At 37.5% G+C, this 20,081-nt stretch overlaps 1 protein-coding gene across 4 annotated transcripts in view; it reads left to right on the top strand.

Annotated features, from left to right (window-relative positions):
- Window positions 1-19,306, top strand: part of LOC138103804 (transducin-like enhancer protein 1) — an 83,104-nt gene extending 63,798 nt beyond the window's left edge. For all 4 annotated transcript variants that reach the window (XM_069002375.1, XM_069002374.1, XM_069002372.1 and 1 more), the window contains 6 exons: window positions 3,497-3,746; window positions 5,434-5,681; window positions 7,381-7,528; window positions 7,904-8,054; window positions 8,470-8,546; window positions 8,707-19,306. In XM_069002375.1, coding sequence (XP_068858476.1) covers window positions 3,497-3,746; window positions 5,434-5,681; window positions 7,381-7,528; window positions 7,904-8,054; window positions 8,470-8,546; window positions 8,707-8,814 — 982 coding nt within the window. In that variant the 3' untranslated portion in view covers window positions 8,815-19,306. The remainder of the gene's footprint in view (window positions 1-3,496; window positions 3,747-5,433; window positions 5,682-7,380; window positions 7,529-7,903; window positions 8,055-8,469; window positions 8,547-8,706) is intronic.
- Window positions 19,307-20,081: the final 775 nt, after the last annotated feature.

Genomic DNA, 20,081 nt, shown 5'->3' with positions numbered 1-20,081 from the left:
TTAATTAAAAGTGTATATTTACATATCAGTTGATATGTACTTAGCTTGTTTTATGTTAAATTTTAATGGCATTTGAATAAGATAATTTTCTTTGTTTGTTGTTAGCCCAACACAAGGAAGGACTCTCTTTTGACCAAAGAGGGATGATCATGGAATCCATGATTGGATAGCTGTCTTTTATACAGGCAGACTGCTCTGAGACAGAAATCTGTGCTAGTCATGAGACTAAACAGCAGTTTCTGGCATACATGGTCAGTTCTAAAAGAAAAATGGAAGGTCAAGTGGTGGCTGTTAAGAAATCCTGAGCTTTGGGGAACTCAAGTATTTGTCAGATTTTGCTAGCTGTTGACTCTTCTGAGGTTAGACAATGGAAATTCTTGTCACTTTTGAGCATTGAGGCCTGTGAATATGTCTAGTGCATTAAAAATTGAGTCTTCTGTAGGTGTAGCACTGGAAGTCCAGTCCTTCCCAGAAGTAGCAGGCCCTCTGTGATGGTGACCTGATGAACAGGAAGCCAAGGGCAGCAGTGACTGAGCTGCAAATAAGTGATTTGCACTGCTGTCTCCAGTCCTGTGTTCTTCTGGAGACAGACACTTTCCTTGTCTAGGGAGTGTCAGACTGGCAAACAGTGCAAGTTTTTTCAAGGTTAAAAGGTATTGTGTAACAAAGTTATATCATAATACCTAGCAGATACAAGCACTAATCTATCATACTGTAAGTACGCTGGTAGTGGTGATATTAGCCGTACATGCCACATGTCTTCAAGCAAACAGGAACATTTACTGTTTTACTTGCTTGTCTTGGCAGAGGGATTTGGCAAAGTGTAGCTGTTTCTTTCTACAGTGGATTGCAGATAACTTGCACTGTAGAAAAAGCTGTCTTGGCTTAGTAGGAAGCTATCATTGGTCTGTTTGTTAGGCCATCAAACACATCCTGATCAACTAGTCTTAGAAGCAAATGCTAAAAAAAGAGTGACTCCTTCTATGATCAGTTTAGCCCCACTTTAAACACAGACATACTCATGAAATTCTGCATGATTAAAAATACACTGGGTAGGCCTCTGATGTTTCAAAGTATAAGAGTCATTACAATTCTACAGTAAACAGGAAGTACTTGAAAAATATTTCTATTGTCTTCCTCAAGCCCCATCTCAGCAAGAACTGAGAAGCTCTATGTATGCACCTAAGCACTTCAAAACACTAATTATTTAGGTATTTTGACTTGAACAGAACATTTAAGCTGTAACCTTCAAATAAAAAAAAGTCATGGACAAGTAGATTATTGTCTTGAACGTGCTGGAAAAAATTGCCTAATACTTGCTTAATTGTTTTGCTTCAGTCCATGATAAAAGCAAGGGCGGGCTGAAACTTCAAAGTTGTACAGTTCTGTGTACTCTTACTGCTAACAAATATTCTGCAACTGACTTTGATCTGGAGCCCAGGATGGGGCCAAGCTTTTCAGTGTCTTAAATGTTGTGACTCTAGTTGGATTGTGTAGATGAACCTGAGCAGTTGTTCAGCCTCAAGCAGACTTGTTGCCACTCCTGTTCTGCTTTCTCTCCCATCCTGTGACTGATCTGTGTAGTGAATAGCTGCTTTGGGACAGTCTTGTCTGTATTCTTCTTCACAGGAAGGAATGGATTTCTAGTTAAACCTTTATCATTACTATAATTCTTCATACAAAAACCCAGAAAGGGTCCCATGGGACAAAATACACTTGATATACTGTGTGCCTTGTATAAATGTAAGAGAGTGAACTTTGCACTTCCTTACTTATCTTACATTTCCCATTCCTGACATTTCTATGACAGAAAGATCTGCCATCTTTTGCACTTGCTCATCCTCTATTTTTGGGTATTCTCTGAGCAAGCTTTCTGGTCTTACATCCAACCATGAAACAAGAATGAGTACAGGAATTGCATATATACGCACTATTAATTTCTTCTTTTTAGGAGCAGTTACTGTTAACCAGTTTTTACCTTTCACTTAAGAAAAAACTGTGATATTGCATGGATTGACTGTTACCACTGTTACTGTCTGTATGAAAGAGCTGTAGTGTTCTTTCATCTCTCCTCACTCTTTTTCAAAGGAATACTTATGCCCAGGAGCAGAGCAGATTCACTTGCTTTCTGATGTCTGTTCCAGAACCAGGCATCTTCCTTGTTCTTTCATTTCAAACTGTGTGATACTGGGGGACACGTAATAAAATACCTTGAAAATACTAATTTATTATTCAGAACAGGAGATGAAATAGGAATGTCTATTGTTGGGTTCTTGGAAGATGGATGTGATAGTAATAGTTGAGCTACAGTGATTGAAGATTTCTGAGGAAGGAAGTAGATTTGGAAAAGAAAGGGAAATCCTGAACAAAAGAATATATTAGAAAAATAAATGTTTTAGTAGGGAGATGGCAGCTCATTAGTGAAAAAAAAGTATACTCATCTCTCACAATTTTTTATCCACTTTGGCCTCTTGAAGGATAATGTTAATGTAACAACATTAAAGGCATGAACTATGGGTGCACTTACAACAGAAATAACAGAAGAGGAGCTCACTAGTATAGCAAAAACTAGCCTTTTACAGCAGTATTTTCATTATTTAAAATAAGCAAACAACCCCCCCTGCTCCTGAAACCTTTATTAGTTTGTGTTTGTGCCCTTGTCTTTGAGTAGAGCTGACTTTAAACTTTTTAGTGACCATGAAAAAATAATTTCATGTACTTTCCCCAAGGAGGAGTGCTTTTCTTCAGTGCAGGAATGTCACTTTCTCAAGCCTCAGTTTCCTTAAACTTGAAATCATGCAATGAATACAAATAAAAGGTATTTCAGAAGTGCCAAAAGTACCTTGAAAATGGAGCCTTTCGGGTTTTCCAATGTATTTATTCAAGAAAACATATTTATGAGAAGATTATATCAGCTTTCTGATGAAATGTGTGTGCAACCACTCTATGTGTTTCTGTTTTTGTTTAAAGCACTACTTACCAGCTAGAAAGAGAGGTATATGAGCACAGCGAGTGATGATGTTAAAGATGAGGTGCAGGAATCAAGCAAAACTTTGGCTTGTGGTCCTGCAAGGCAACAGCTACAAGCCTCATGGAAGGATGAGAATAGTGCCTGGTCAGGGACTGCTGCCATAGGACTTTGGCATAGGATGTTGAGACTTGGGACTGCTAGCTAGAAACCAGGGGCTGAAAGATCTTTTGATTATCTAAGTGGCTGAGGGATAGCAGCCATGACCTTCATCTGTAGAGTTAAGGGTGGAATTTAACCTGCTTCGCCATTACACAAATGTTTCAACTGAGGCAAGCTGAAAATTTCTATTGCGAATCCTTGTCTCCTTCTGAGGTTTCATCTGCCTATATTACTTGGCACTGTAGCTCTGATTTTTGTGAGATGATTGGCAAAGAATTAAAAATACTGTTTTTCTTGCATTGTAGTTCTACAATGGCTGCTTTTTAAAATTGTTTTGTCTTCTCTCTTCTTTCCCTTCCCCAAAAGAGCCTACTCCTTTCATGTTACTGCAGATGGTCAGATGCAGCCAGTTCCTTTCCCTCCTGATGCCCTCATCGGTCCAGGAATCCCTCGCCACGCCCGTCAGATCAACACTCTGAACCACGGAGAAGTTGTGTGTGCAGTTACCATCAGCAACCCCACGAGACACGTGTACACGGGTGGGAAGGGGTGTGTCAAGGTCTGGGACATCAGTCAGCCTGGCAACAAGAGCCCTGTGTCTCAGCTGGACTGCCTGGTAGGTGAACAGGAATTTATGCAGAAGGGTAGCTTCTCCTTAGAGACTCAAAAAAAAAAAAAAAAGCTATCCTTGTTTGGATTTTGTTCATATTAAAAGGAAATAGCAGGCAGATCTGTTTCCTGGTGTCCTTTTTTTTTTTTTTTTTTCATATATGACAGTGCTACAGAGAATAGTGCTGATTTTTTTAATGATACTTATCACTAAGGGTCAAATAACAGATTAAATCAGATTTTTGAATAGAATGTGTATGTCATGTTTTTGACTTCTTTTTTCCCATCCTAGTTATACTGATGATTTTTGTGCATGAGTTTAAAAGGAATGTAGCTTGTCCTATGCAGGGCTGCAGAGAACCTTCCTAGGTCTTTCACTCATACAACGAGGGAAAACCTCATTTTTGTAAGGCAGTAGTAACCACATACTGAAATAATGTGACACGCTACCAAAGGTTACTTTAAGTTTTGCTATGCCTTTTGTTCATGATCCACTAGTTACACATACAGGCTGGTTGTTTTCACATGTGCAGGACACAAAAGGGACTGGGTGCAATGGTACAGGTAGCTGAAAAGCTAACTCAAAAAAGGTGATGGCTCAATAAGAGATGCTTCTCACTTAGAAGCAGCATAGAGGTTTGTGCAGTGTTAACTGAGAAGACTTAATGTTGTCAAGCACAGCAATATGTACTGTAAATGAAAATTCTAGCTTCAGTGCTGATCCAATTAAATGTGTTGGGGGTTTGGGGGTTTTTCATCCTTTATCCTTTCTTTACTGCTATCATTTTGTAATTGCCTAGTAGTAACAGTGCAGTTGAATGGGTATTCTGTTCTGTGGCAGGTATCTGTCTGGATGCAGAGCCTTCATTTTAGTTATGGAGCAGTAATGACTGATTAAGCCAACATTTCCACTGCCCTACTTACTTCTCCTTTGCTGCAAATTAAAAAAAAAAAAATATCATAGTAGGAATGCTGTTAACTAATTCTTGCAGTGTTTTTTCCTGTGTCTTGAGTTACAGATCTTAACCATCAATTTTGTAAAAAACTGCTGCCAGTCAAGGAAGGCTGTTATAAGGAAAGGTAGAAATGTCTTCTGTCACTAACTTCCCCACACAGTACCTCTCAAATCAACAAGAGTATCACAAATGAGAGATCAATAAATTCAATAAGAATCATGTTGAACAACAAAGGACCAACATAAATACAGGACCAATACAGGAATCCTTAATCTTTTAACTTTAATACTGTGAATACAAAATTGTATTTGAAAGAAAAATTCAAAAATCTGAAGGGCATGAGACTTGAATGACATTTTCATATAGGGTTGTTAAATGCCAAATAAAAGGTCATTTGCTTTAGTATTTCTATTGTTGGTGACCTTCACTGATGGAGTACCTTTGCAGAAAAGCAAGCTTACTTTGGCTCTGTTTTTATGTAATGAGATAGAAACCTTGCCATTCTTCAGGTTTGAAACAGAATAGACTGTGGCAACAGGAGTCTGCAGTTTTAATTTCTGCACCTGCAGTTTCTAATTAGTGATGAGAAGTAGGTGTTTCAAACCTTATAGGATCTCCTGGTTCCTCTTCAGTACTTTGGTAATGGAAAAAGTAACAGTTTTAAACTTTGATGCAGTCAGAATTATATTAGTGGTCATTACTGGCAGGCATGTAACTGAGATGATTTGTGTTGTACAGAACAGAGATAACTACATCCGCTCCTGTAAATTGCTGCCCGATGGATGCACCCTGATTGTTGGTGGGGAAGCCAGCACGTTATCCATTTGGGACCTGGCAGCTCCAACTCCTCGCATCAAAGCAGAGCTGACATCCTCAGCGCCTGCCTGCTATGCTCTGGCTATCAGCCCTGATTCCAAGGTGTGCTTTTCCTGCTGCAGTGATGGGAACATTGCAGTGTGGGATCTGCACAATCAGACACTGGTCAGGTGAGTCATTGTTTACAGAAAATTTTAATAGGAGTTACTCTTTGGACAGTTACATAAATATTTATCTCCCTGAATAGGGTTCATGACAGGAAAGTAAATAGTGCTTGTTATTCAAAGGAGTGGTTTACACCCCAGTTAGGCAGAAACTAGTTTTGGTAGCTTCAGCCTAGTCTTGGAAGATGTGTTTTCAGGGCCTAATGGGTTGTCTGTCACCTACTGTAAACGTAAAAACTCCTGTGGGTTTCTGTTATTTGGGATTGGTCTGCAGGTTTCTACAAGCAGCATGCTTGCTGATTTGTTATTGGGATAGACTGAACATGCCTTTTAAGGAACGCTTTGTGGTTTGTTCTTTTCCTTTGTCTTAAGCCTTGTTAGGTAAAGAAGAGTATTTTCAATTCTTATTTAGTGATGGTAAGTAGTAAAATTAATCTCACAAACGTATTTGAAAGGGTGGATCCTCTCAGTTCTTTAGGAAAGCACAGGGCCTTACAATAAGCTAAAATTTAGCTTATGCTTACCAAAGTAGTGGTGGCTTACAATATTTTGAGAAGAGAGAGTCTAATTAGGGAAAGGCCATGTTACCTGAAAAGTTCTGAACACAAAAATTAAAGAATACACTTAGTCTGCTGTGTTTCAATTAAACTTCCTGTATATCCATAATTAGCTGAAAATTACATGCAGAGAGTCATGTTAATGTGCATGCAAATTTTGCTTTCTGTTGAACTTTTAGGTCAATAAATACAATTTTAGTTTTATAAAGTTTTCACTTTGTCATGTGCATGCTTAGTCCCTGTAAAGGTGCACTCTGTGGCATCTATACACATCTGTGAATGTCTTGCTTTTTAAATGTTTGCTGTATGTGTTCCCACCACTTGCTGGCTGATCTTGCTGATTGATAACACATGGAATTTTGAGACCAGAGCTACTAAACAAAATGTGCAGTGTGACCTTTCTGTGGCAGGCTCTTGGTGATTCATACCCTTCATTCCCAAGCTAGTTGTCTTTTCCCCACCCGCCCTTCACCTTTCACATTGAGGCATAGGACTTGCTAAAGCTAATTGCTGATGAAAAATGCAGGAGCCTCAGAATGCTTTTGCCAAAGGATTAAGAAAAACTTGAGATGACCTTCTCATTGCTGAAAGCTGAGAGTTGCTAATGAGAAGGTTATAAAACCAACTGCACCATTTAGATTTTTGTAATCTCCTGCCACAGAGACTGCAACTTTGTGGCTCAGCAATGCTTGTGTTTAACTATCTGGATCTCTATCTGGATCCCTTTCTATTAGTATATCTGCTTGTTATTTATCTTCTTGACTTGCAGCCAAAGAAAAATACAGAAGCTGTTTTCTGAAATCGAAGGTTTTATTCCCCGACTGCTTTGATTTAATCCAAGTTAGCCTTAGTGATTTTAATATTCTCACAAGTGGGTTTGGTTGTCTTTTTTTTTTTTTTTTTCAAAACCTGATAGGAAATATTTGACTTTATTCAGCTAGCCATGATGCAATTCATTCCTCTAGCACCTGGAAAATGTTTTTGTAATACTGGTATTTAATGCTCAGTGAGAGGGAGGGGCTGATTCTTGCTCATCAGCAGACACAGAAGAGATGACACACATGTACAGAGTCCAAAACTAACACCACAACAGTGTTTACCTTGAGCTCTGGCAGGAAATCATTATTCAATCTGGTTTGTTTTATCAGGCAATTCCAGGGCCACACAGATGGAGCCAGCTGTATTGACATTTCTAATGATGGTACCAAGCTCTGGACAGGAGGTTTGGATAACACTGTCAGATCCTGGGACTTGAGAGAAGGGAGACAGCTACAACAGCATGACTTCACATCACAGGTAACTGGATTTTCCTACTGCTTGGGGCAGTGTGTGGGGTGGAAAGGAAACCCTTAGGATCAAAGGTAAGATCGAGCCCAGTAGAACTGGCAGGTTGTTCCCTCTCTTTCTTTTGGCTGCTCACAACACAGCTTTCTTATGTGCTTAGATTATAGAAGAAAATGATAGCCTGACACTATTCTTTTCCTATTTTTATAAGTTAAAAGGTAAAAACAGGGGTTATTTAGTTATTTGAATTTTGAACTACAGTTTTGCTACTGAACTACGTGAATTTGCCCTTATCTCTCTGTCTCCCTCTCCCAAATAATTTTAACTGCAGAAAAAAATTATCTGTAGGAAAAAAATTAGAAGTTGTAAATATGGTTTAATTTTCAGATATTTTCCCTTGGTTATTGTCCTACTGGTGAATGGCTAGCTGTGGGAATGGAGAGCAGCAATGTCGAAGTGCTACATGTAAATAAACCAGACAAATATCAACTGCACCTTCATGAGAGTTGCGTATTGTCACTCAAGTTTGCTTACTGTGGTAAGTTGCCCTGAACATAGAACTGGAGCTCTTAATTCATATATTGCTGATTAGTTATTTCATAGTCATTAGTTATTACATCTCAGTTTCTTAAGTAATGCATAAATATCTCCGCTTTATCAATTCAAATGCAATTATCTACAAACAACCATCTGTTTATCTAGCAGCTCTTGTGAGGATTGATTCATGTGTAAAAAGCTATTCTGTTTGAAGAGTTAAGGGATTTCCTAGTATGTAGCACACTGCAAATGCACAGAGTGTCCACATTGATTGTAAGCAAAAGTACTGTGTTGATTAGTGGTAAGAACTTCTATAGGGGTAATTAGTTAACAGATTTCATTGATGTGAATTGAAGACCCAAAATTTGTCAGACATCTCTTTCATGTTTTTGTAATCCTTCTGGTTTGTGTTCTAGGTAAATGGTTTGTGAGTACTGGGAAAGATAACCTTCTTAATGCATGGAGAACTCCTTATGGAGCCAGTATCTTCCAGGTGAGAATGATATTGCTTTTAATGAAAAAAAAAAAAACATGCAGAGTCCCAAGTGTGGACTCGGATATCTTCATATATGTGATCTACCCAAAATGGGATACTGAAATGAGGGCAACAGACTTCTTTTTAATGATGAAAAATATTTCTATTTTTCTTCTAGTCCAAAGAATCTTCATCAGTGCTTAGCTGTGACATCTCTGTGGATGATAAGTACATAGTCACTGGCTCTGGAGACAAAAAGGCTACAGTCTATGAAGTTATCTACTGAAAAATATGACGGGGATATTCTTTTAGAAGTTGAACTGGGCCAAAATTGTTCTTAATTGTAGAAGTAGAAAGGTTTTGAATTTTTGAAAGGAACACAAGTGTTGAGGTTCCAGACCTTGCCATGAAACTACTCCAATTTTTCAAAATAGAAGGCAACATCCAGCAACTAAATATTGGCTACGTGGACCAGATGGAACACAGAGGCAAGATGGACAGATGTAGCCTAGGTTTTTGACATAATTTTTAAAAGCCAAGTCTACTGAAGAATGTTGGAGCCTTTTATTTTTTTTTCTTTGTGACCTCATGCAAATTGTTCTCATTGCCTGAATATGGGGGATAAATACCTTTCTGTTCCTTGCAGTTCAAGTTGCATTCTATCCTGTGTAGAGCAGCAGTGTCTCAGATGAACTTGTTTCCTGGTTTTGCATCTTGTGATATGTTTTTGTATTTTTGTTGAAGGTCAAACATTTGTACAAATTGTAAATATATTTAGTTTACTACAGTAAAGGCTTTAGTACGAACAACCAGTCTTCCCCCTTGCCCCCTCCCTGCTTGCCCTGCTTATTTAAAATTAAAAATCTTTTGGGGATATAAGTACCTTTTTAGAAGCAAAAGCAAACACTATGTATAGTTTGAAAATGGTGTCTTATTCTTTATAACTATTCTTAGATTCCTTTATCATACTTCAAAGTAGTTGATTTGACATACTAGGGTATCAAGTCCAGTAGATATTGTCTTGTTCTACAGAAAACTTAAAAAGGCAGTTTTGTACTAATTATAGTGTAAATATAAAAATTGAACATTTCATAAAGCTTTTCAGTTTAAGTTCATTCTGATGTCCCACGTATATGTTCTTTGGCAGATACAGTAATATGTGCCTGATCATAACTCATTTGGTCATTTCTCTACAAGAGGAGGTGACTTCCCTGTCCTTTTTCCCCCAGCTGAACAGAATTCATGTGAGACTGCATTTCAACTAAGTACATCAGAGCCTTTATTCGTTAACTGAGGGTGTCTGTGATTAGATAAGCTAGATAAGTTGCGCCCTTCATGTTTTACAGAGAAGTGGTAGTTAATGACCATATCCTTTTTAAAGTCTTGTCTATACTTAGATACTCAGGTAAATTTAACTAAATTACCAAAAGTGTGAGTTTTACAGGGGATTGCTTAAAGACGTTAAATACTTGCAGGGTTGCAAGTGAAGTGAATTAACTAAGTTAAACTCGCCTCTTAATTTCTTGTGAGAATATTGACTAAGAAGGATTTTGATTTTTAACTAATCCACTCTACAAATTAATTAGAATTAATTTTCCTGAGTGTCCCATATTATGCAGGCCTGTAGGCTCTATGTATTCATGCTGAGCAACTTTTGAGTCCTTTCCACTGTCACATCAGTGTGTGACATCTGTGAAGAGCCATGCTAAGCAGTCAGTTACCAAAGCTATGCATCTTCAAGTTTTCTTGGTGTACTCAAGAGCAATGGATGAGGAGAGAATGTGTTCACTTTATTTAACTATTATTTTTTCAGTCTAACATGTTCTGCCACTGTATGCTAGACAACAAACTTTGCTATTGCACTGGTGAGGGTCATGCATTTCCTACATTCTGTAATTTGGTTAGAATTTCTGTTGCTAATGGAGAGTACAGATGAACAGAAGAATATCTTTGAACAACTAATTCAGATTACACAAACTGGCAGACAGAAGAGCTGCTTTCTCATTTTGCTAGCATTTGACAATGGCCTATGTCCCTGCTCTTTCAAAGACACATGGCTAGGAAGAAACAAGTTTGACTGACAGATGCATTGATTGGATAAAGAATTTTTCATCTGGGGGCAAATTTTATCTCAGTTAGTAGTCTGAAGAGACACTGGCTTTCTTTTCAATTTACATAAACATTCCACTGAAACCACTTTATAGCATCTAGATGTGTAATAGCCTTAATGGACTAACATTTCATTTGGAATGTAGAATGTTACCCATTCAGGATAATCTGGTCTCCTATACATTTAAAATTAGCCTCAGTCCATATGTATCCATATATATCTTTGTTGATTACTTTTCTGTTAATTTGTATCTGTATGAAATGACAGACCAGTTTAGGTGCTGGTCATGTTGCTTTCAGACATAGTGGGGCAAAAAGCAGAATCATCAGGCTTTTCAAAGAATTAACTATATTTGCTACACTGAAATACTGGGAAGTGCTATGCCATTTTTAAAAGGTAAACTTTTAAAAAATCAAGTATTTACTAGATTATTGATTTTTACACTTTTCATATTGAAGTTTCTCTGAACATCCGGCTCTGCCAATGATCATTGACTTTAGCAGCACCCACAAATTTGCTTTAGTTAGGATCTTTTTGATTTTTGCCAAACTGCTATCACCTTGGCTTTTACTTTATAGGTATCCTTTTGCTGTTCTCTGAAGTTGATATCAGAGGAACCAAGAATGCAAGTATTCTAACACATCCATATAAATTGAAAAAAACCCACAAGTGTAATAGGTCTGCTATATGTTGCAACATAGTGCTTGCTAGTAAGATCACATTCTTGGCAATCAGGACGTTCAAAATCATACTGTTAGGAAAATCAAAAAATACCTTATTTTCTTGGCTTCTAGAATGCACAGTGTGTCAGAGCAGTTACGGAATTAGAAATGTATGCATGTGAATGAATTTAATTATATTTGTACCATATATTTCTTGATTGTAATTAAGAAATTAATTCTTCCCCTCCCCCACCCCCCCGCCCATCATATCTACTTTAAGCCTTGCGTCTGAAAACTAGTGGATGCATCTGAAAACTTGTGGATGCATCATCCCTACTTGTGGATGAGTAGTTTTCTCCATTTGTTGTTGCAGATTTCACTTAATGTTTATGAAACATCATGGGTTTTTTCATTGGTCAGACAGTAAAGCATATTCTACTTGCAGATGTAAGTTTTAATGAAAAGAGATTCCCTGAACTCCTGGCATGTCTGCCTATGCAATTACCTACAAGATTTGAAACTTGTGGTGCTTGAAACTTCTGTAAGTTCTTGTAGCTCTGTGTAAAGTAGTGGGTGGAAATAATTGCTTGTTGAATGAAGAAACAGATCAACCAAGATCAGCAGCAGCAGCAGCAAAGGCACTAGAAAAACTATATGGGAAAAAGAAGTACGCCAGTAACTATTGTGTAGGTAATTAATTTTTTTTTGGGGGGGGGGGAGGGGGGTTAATTTAATTACAGTCCTAAAAGATTCCTTTGGTTAGCCCTTTTTTGGGACAGTCTTTGTGTGCTGGGTGGCCCTCAGTATTCAGAGATGTCTGAATGCCACTCTGGCAAATGCTAGTGCTGGATAGAAGCAGGGAGTCCTTACAAAAGACATTTTGGATGTCAGTGCATACAATAACTGATTAAGAGGGGATTTGTGGTAATACCAATTCAACTGAACAAAATACTTTGCCAGCTTTAATATGTATATTTTGTATATGTGCACTTGGCATAACCCTTCGTAAATCAATTGTGCAGAAAATCATGGTATCATTCTACACAACGTATTTGTCAGTGTGTCAGACTTTCTTTTTTATTATAATTCCAAGTAACAATAAATCCCCATGTTAGTCTACAAGCCACTGGTACCTGAGAGAGAATTTTCATCTACATTAGTTCTTTTTAACTCATCTGGCATTTCAAAGGCTTTTCTTCCTTTAAAGGAAAGAGGGAGCACTAAATGAATATGATTTTCATAGACTGTTACAACATGTGTTGTTTTTTAATATTAACATCAATGTAGAATCTGTCATCTAGTCTCATATATACTACTGTGTATGAATGATTGACCATCATTTTTGGGTCACATTTTTGCATTGATGATAGAAGTAGAATTTTCAGAAGCTTCTAAGTTACTGAAGTAGCTTTAACTCACAAACTGATTTTTGGTTTTGGTGTTTAATTCTTGGTAGGGTTTTTTTGTTTGTATTTTTGTGGAACGACTAGCCCACTTATGAGCCTGTGGGATTATGTAGTCTAGTTAGAATAATCTTTCATATTTTATACTATATTGGTGCAATTTTGAGTTGATGGGGAAGTTCCACCATTCCATTAATTAAGAAAGGTGGATTTTAAAGTTTTTGGGCTAAAGAGAAGTACTGACTTCTGATTTTGCATTACTGATAAAGTGTTTACCCCTTAAATCACTTCACTGGAGAATGTGGACTGGCTCCAACTCTGCTGTCTCCTTAAAGGATTTTATTTTTTTCTCCTACCACAAGTACACAGAAGGAATTTGAGAATGTAGGTCTATGTAAGACTTCAGTCATAGTGTCCTGCCAGACAGACATACTTTATTACATAATGGGGAAGGTGAAGCAACTCAGAGTTGAACCTGACAAACCAGAATGCAAGAGGGTTCATGCCAGGAAATAACATAGACAGAATCACATAATCACTTAGGTTAGAAAAGCCCTCCAAGATCTAGTCCAACCTTTGATTGAACATCACATGTCAACTAAACCATAGCATTACGTGCTGCATCTGGTTATTTCTTGAACACCCCTGGGAATGATGACTCTACCACCTGCCTGGGCAGCCTGCTCCAATGCTTGACAACTTCTTCCATGAGAAAATTCTTCCTGAGGTTCAACCTGAACCTCCCCTGGCTCAGCTTGAAGCTATGTCCTCTTGTCCTGTGGCTGAGAGGCCAACTGACATCCAACTCGTTACAACCTCATTTCAGGGAGTTGTAGAGGGATGAGGTGTCCCCTGAGCCTTTTCTCCCAGGCTAAGCAATCCCAGCTCCCTCATCCACTCCTTAAAAGACTTATGCTCCAGACCCTTCACCAGCTCCTTTGCCCTTCTCTGGACACAACCTCAGTGTCCTTGTCATGAGTGGCCTGAGCTGAACACAGGATTTGAGGTGCAGCCATTCGAGTGACAAGGACAGGGAAAATCCATTCCCTAGTCCTGCTGGCCACATTATTGCTGACACAAGCCAGGATGCCATTGGCCTCCTTGGCCTCCTGGTCACACTGCAGGACAATGGAAAATGAGAACATAGACGTATATTTTAGGTGTAATCTACATGCAATCCACGCAATTCACCTAGAATGAGATTTCAGTGTGCAATTTCACTGACTTCTCTTTCTCTGTAAAGTTGTTAAAATGTTTTTGCGTAGTTATTCAAAGACACTTGAGCTGTGTGTTTGAACTGGAAGTGGACATTTCTTTGACATCCATAAACATCTAACCACCTCATCCTAAGAGGAAAGGGAGTTAAATTACAGCCAGTTCCCATCATTTACCATTACCTTTTATTTCTGTAGCTCAAGATCTGCTTCTGAGCAATTGATAATCCCATTTTCAGCAACATGCTCCCAAATGTCCCATTGCATCTTAAGTGCTTAGTGCAGTGTGGTAGATTATGCTAGGGAAACCAGATGTAAAAACTGGGTGCTTGAAAAATCTGTCCTGTGGGTCTATCTTACTGACATTTCTGCGAAATTTACCCAGAGTTTCTGCTCAGCTATATAGGAGAGCTCATGCACTGAAACATTTTCTATATCAGCAAAAAGTAGGTTTTGAACACACTTTAAGCACATGGGTGGGCTTGGGTTCTTTTTGTTTTAGTTTGTGGTTTTTTACTATTTTGTGTTGATTTATTTATTTTTTTTCCTCTGACATAAATTTAAAAGTATAAATTGAATACAACAAGAAAACATGCGGGGAAATCAGAAGAATGAATAATAGTCTTCAGAGGGCAGAATGTTGTTGAAGATGCTGTATCTCAAAGCAAAGAACCTACTGCTTCTGTGATACATTAATTCTTGAGAAAGCTGGATTTCTATTTCCTGGAAGCTGAAGTGCTGGTCAGAAAACTGAATACCAAAAAATTTCTGTTGTGGGGACAAATGTTATTTTCAAATCTGAGCAGTGTTTTTGGTGGGGTTTGGGGTTTTTTTCCCATATTCTTAGATCTGGGTCTCACAGCTCACTCCTAGAAGCTGAACAACAGTCTGTGTCCTTTCTGGCTCTATGCTCTACTATGCATTAGTAAGAATTTAGTTGCCTATTGATGGTACGTAGAATACAGGAAAATCTGATTGAATATTTTAGTGGATAGCTGCATTGATTATATTGGGCAGTGTCTGCTGTAATGATTTCCCTTACTAAAACAAGCACTCAGAGATAAGATAGCTGCATTATTCTATATTATTTGTATTTTTATTGTTTATAGAATTGCTGGTTTGGCATAGTTGATTCTTCCCAGAAAAATTCTGTGGTGGCTTCTGAAGTAAAACTTAAAATTATGAGATCTTTCCTCTCCTATAATTTCACATGTGATTTTGCCCATATTTTTGTAAGGTTATGTTGATTCATAGAAGAGGTGCTGCAAGGAACACTAGACAGTTCTATTGTGTACAGCTTGGCAAGGATTGCCTTTGCTATGTTCACAGTACAAAGGTATAGTATCTCTCAAACCCTGTTTCTATCTGTTTTCTGCCAAAAATGAGTTTGAGGTGAAGATAACACATAGTCTGGAGACTAAGTAATCAAACATACTGTTATCATTATCCCTTTTGTATACTCTGTCATTAACATAGAAAATTGAGATGATAGCTTGTAACTGCAAACAATAAATCTGTTTTTCCTTCGAGCACTGATTTTAATGGCAGTTTAAAGAAGTTAACAAGCAGAATGAAGGGGTCATAAATGAAAGTTAACCCATAGCAGTGGAAGCTTAGAAATCCTTGTTACTTTCCTGGTAGTGAGCCTAATTTGTTTAAAATAAAATCCATCTGCTCATTTCACAGTCTTTGTCACACTTTCTTCAGTGATCCACAGTGGATTACCCCTTTACTTTAAAAATTGGCTGCAATTATGATAAGCTAGTAACTTATTTTGTGCTTTGCTGTAGCATGATATTTTGCAGAGCAAAATTTATTCTTTTTATTCTTAAAAAAAATAGTCACAAAAATAGTTGGGTTTTTTTTCAGTTGGACCCAATTTTTTAAAATTAGATTTCAAGTAAATATATAATCTGATGGCTTTGCAAATTCAAAATATTTTCTAATTGCTGATGACTCAGCCAAACACTACTGTTAAGTATGTAAATGTCCTTAATGTCAGCCTGGTATTTGCTTAGCATGCCATGCATGCAACAAAACTTTGGAGTGATTCAACTTTTGTGGCCGCATTAAATTTATTTATTGGAATAAGTTTCCTTTTTCATACAGAAATCAGTTTACTACTGTGCTCCTTTGTGTTTCCTCTTGAATATACATTAGATCTCTAGAGGTGTTTTAATGAGTTATACATACATAATGCTTCTAACTTTTCTGTCTTTTTGATTGTTAATTATGTGAGATGTGTATTTCTAACTGCAGTTGAGTGAATATCCACAAATATATGGTATAATTGAATTTTTGAATGTGTACTTCAAGAAGTTTATAGACTTGTATAGATAAATCATTGATTTTCATTTGTCAAATTCAAGATTTCCAAGTCCTGATACTCTTGTATTTTTATCAGTGAATCTGTTTAAGGAAATACTTCTGGATTTTGAATGGTTTTCATAGCTTTTTTTGTTTATGTAGATACTCTTCTTTGTTGAGCACAAGTTATTGACCTGATATTCTATTTATAATTCTTCCTGGTTCTTCAGTATTTTATCTAGCTGTAACTTATTAAAAACCACAAATATGAAATGGGGATATTAATGACAAGTGGTTTAAATGTGAGAGTTTTAAAATGCATGTTAGAATATTTCAACACTTTGTTCACTGTAATTTTACATTTTTTCATTACTTAAGTAATTAAAAAAAAAATCCTTAGGGTTGAATTATAGTAAAATTTTATACATCTCAGTACTAATTTTGTCTCCCAGTGGACAGCAATAATTTAGATGGGATTGTTTTTACTCTACCTAATTTATTCTTGGGATGGGGGAAGGGGAAAAATATTAACCTTGCAAATTTTGCTAATTATAATAATTTCATTACTATTGTTAAATTTTTTAATAACCTCCATGCCTTCAGAAATTTGTTCTTCTATATTTTGAAGAAAAACATATAGATATACAGGGTTCTGTAATAGAATGTGTTTACAGTATTTATCCCCTGGGTAAGCTATAACAGTAAGGGGAAGTACAGTGACAGATACCACTTGCAATAGTTGCTAGTGCTATGTGCCTTTGAATAATTTTCTTTAGTTATTAATGTTTTTTGTAATCTTAGGTGGGGTTAGCAGCTTTAAATCAGTTTCATTTCTGTCAAAGTGGATATGATAATACATTCTTAGAGCTTTACTAGTCTTACTAATTTTAGATGTGCAAGGTAAATTGTTGCATGGATGGTTTTGAACTGATTTGACTGTTCAGGTTAACTTCTTAGGCTTCAAAATCTACTAGAGTTAGAGGGAGAATTTACCAGTCATATTTGGGGGTTCTTTATTGCTTTCATTTTGTACTATATATGATCAGTGGGACTTTCTTACCACAATAGGTGTGCTCACACTTTTAATGTTCCCATAGTTTCTCTGTCTGTTTCGTTTGAATTTAGCTTACAAATTAATCCCTTTCCATAGGTGTCTGCTTTGCCTTAACAAGTATGAAAATAATCAAAATATCGCTGTTTGACAGAGACACTGTATATTTCTCTGTTTCTGATGTGGATAGCATTTAGCAGGGCTTGTCTGGTTAAAAGGCAGTTAAAATAGTAATCACACATGATCTGTGTCTAACTGTCGTTTGTAGAAAAAGTGCAACAAAGTGATATGTGGTGATAACAATTCAGAAGGAAAAGAATATGAAATTCAGATAGCAGCTTGAACGATTTGCTGTGTTAGCATGGGGCCCAATAACACTACAAAGCTATAAACTCTGTCTTTCTAGATTGCCCAGTTAGGTGGCAGAGATGCAATTTGTCTTTTCTGAAGCCGCCTGCTGCTTGCTAGCTCCATCTCCTGTCACAGCCTATTAGCTCCCCAAGAAAATTGGTGGGAAATTGCCTGCAGATTGTAGGAAATTGCATCTCCAGGCCCTGGAAAAAATGTAGGATAGCACAACACTGATCCTCCCAGAGCAGCTATTAATACAGCAAAAGCTGACCTTTGGCATGGTGTGAAACGACTTTGCTGAATAAAGACTGTATTATGTGTGGTTGAAGGAGGGAAGGAGTTATTATCTTAGCTATGCTTGTAGTCAGCCTGTTCCAGGAAGCTTAAGCATTAGTGGTAGGTTTTGCTGCCCCCCCAGCTCATTCCCATTGGAAGGTGGGAGAGGAGATGTTAGAGCCTTATACAGAAATTTCATTGTACAGATGGGCAAAAACCCATTACATATTTAAATTATGTTGGTACATATGAAATTCAGAGGTTTAGTGACAAAACTGAAAGGTAATTTATGAAGCTAATTGCAAAAATATTAATAGGTGCCTCTGTTCAGTTGAGTCTTGGTCAGACTAGGAACAACTTTTTGACTATTTCATTCTATTTGTATATACGTATCATACATTTGATTTTGGAGCAGTTACAGTGAAATGGAACTGTTTTGTAAAAACTCATGGGATACACAAGACTTATCGTAGATTTTAGCATTAAATTCCTTGCTGCTAGGAAGCTCACTTCTGTCATGTTTAAACCAATTCCCCTGTATTCTTTATGGTGTGACATCTAATGAGTTTCATCCTCTGCCGTTTCTACTAGAGCTACCTTTCTAATTTTGTACTTTACCTCAGTTTTATAGGGCCTTTCAATAAAAGACTCAACTTTTCTGTGAATCCTGAGAGAGGGGGTATGTAGAGTTAGTTTGCAACATAAAAATAAATGCCAGCATTTTCTTTGAGCTTGCAATTGTACTTAGTTGATTCAAAGCCTCCTGAGGAAGATATGGTTGTGAATTAGAATGGTGTATTGATTAGGAGTGAGTATGAGGAGGGCAGCAGCAGCAGGGAAAAAGTCATTTTGCAATCAAGAGCATTGCTGTTTTCAAACTCAGCTGAGATCTCTGAGTAACTGGCAGCTGCCCAGGGATCTAAGTGAAACCAATCGGTTCATTTCCTGTTGTATTAGTGTCCACTGTTGTAAATGAGCTAAGAGGGCTTACGAACACTTACACAGCTGATTAGAGAAAATTAGTGGCCTGCCTTACGGAGCTGAGACAGAAGCTGAGTATGGGGCAGCATGGCAAAAAAAGGTATTGTGCATAGTTCAAAGCACAGCTGAAGGGGATCAAGAGAACTTCATGGCTCTCTAGACCACTGTTTTGAATTCTTGTGATCATGAATGCACACATATGTCAGTCTGAAATGCTAATTCGTGGAGGCACTGTCTTTCTAAATTAGTTATAGCACCTTTTATGGAAGTTATGCTGTGTGTCTTTTCTTGTAAAACACAAATACAGGCACAGAAGAGCTATGGTGCTTGAGCCTTTATTCTGTATTTACAATAGCTGTTCATCTTCCAAGGTATTACATACTAATTGCATTCTCAAAATAAACCTTGCCATTTAGTAACAAACTGGGTTTTTTGTATAGTTCAATACATATATTGGATGAACAAAGAATATTTAGAGGACATAGAGAATCTTCCCTATTTAAAGGATACAGAAAATCTGCCCTGGCTAATCACTGAATATGCCTTCTGTTGTAACAAACAGACAAACTGGGTGATATAGTATTCAGAATTTCATTTCTTCTGGCTGATGGCACGAGCACTGTTACCTGCATGCATACTCCAGCTTTAATGAGGCCAAGCCTATTATTCTACACAGATCAAGGAGGTAACAAATCATTCTGTATGAAAAGCAGAAGCTTTCTTTTCATAAATTCAAAGCTGCAAGCTCTTGCTTTCTTGTGGAAAGAACCAAAATTCAGACTGGGCTGTGAGGAATTTGGAGTGCACGGAGTGCACCAAAAGCTTCTCTGGACAGTTGGATGATTTAAAAGAGGATTGGTGGCGGGGGGGGGGGGGGGGGAATGGGGGGACCAACTCTTGACAAACCAGTTATCGGCCAAGACTTAATGACTGGAAAAGTTGTGCAAACCATACATAGCACCCTTTGTCCTGTAACAGTTGATGAGCTCCAGCAAAAGACAGCACACTAAACTGTGCTTGCATCCTTTTTCTGCAGATAGTTGAAAGAGAGTTTGTTCTCAATCTAAGGTCTGGTCAGTCCAACTTTGGTCAGATCATGTTTTTCATAATGCATAGTTACAGCCAATAACACGTCAGAAAAACAAAATTCAAGTTGTTTAATCAGCCTGATTTTTTTTTTTAATTATGCTTTCCTGGG

This window comes from Aphelocoma coerulescens (genome assembly GCF_041296385.1).
Source record: "Aphelocoma coerulescens isolate FSJ_1873_10779 chromosome Z unlocalized genomic scaffold, UR_Acoe_1.0 ChrZ, whole genome shotgun sequence".
Lineage (NCBI taxonomy): Eukaryota > Metazoa > Chordata > Aves > Passeriformes > Corvidae > Aphelocoma > Aphelocoma coerulescens.
This window is presented reverse-complemented; position numbering and strand designations above follow the sequence as displayed.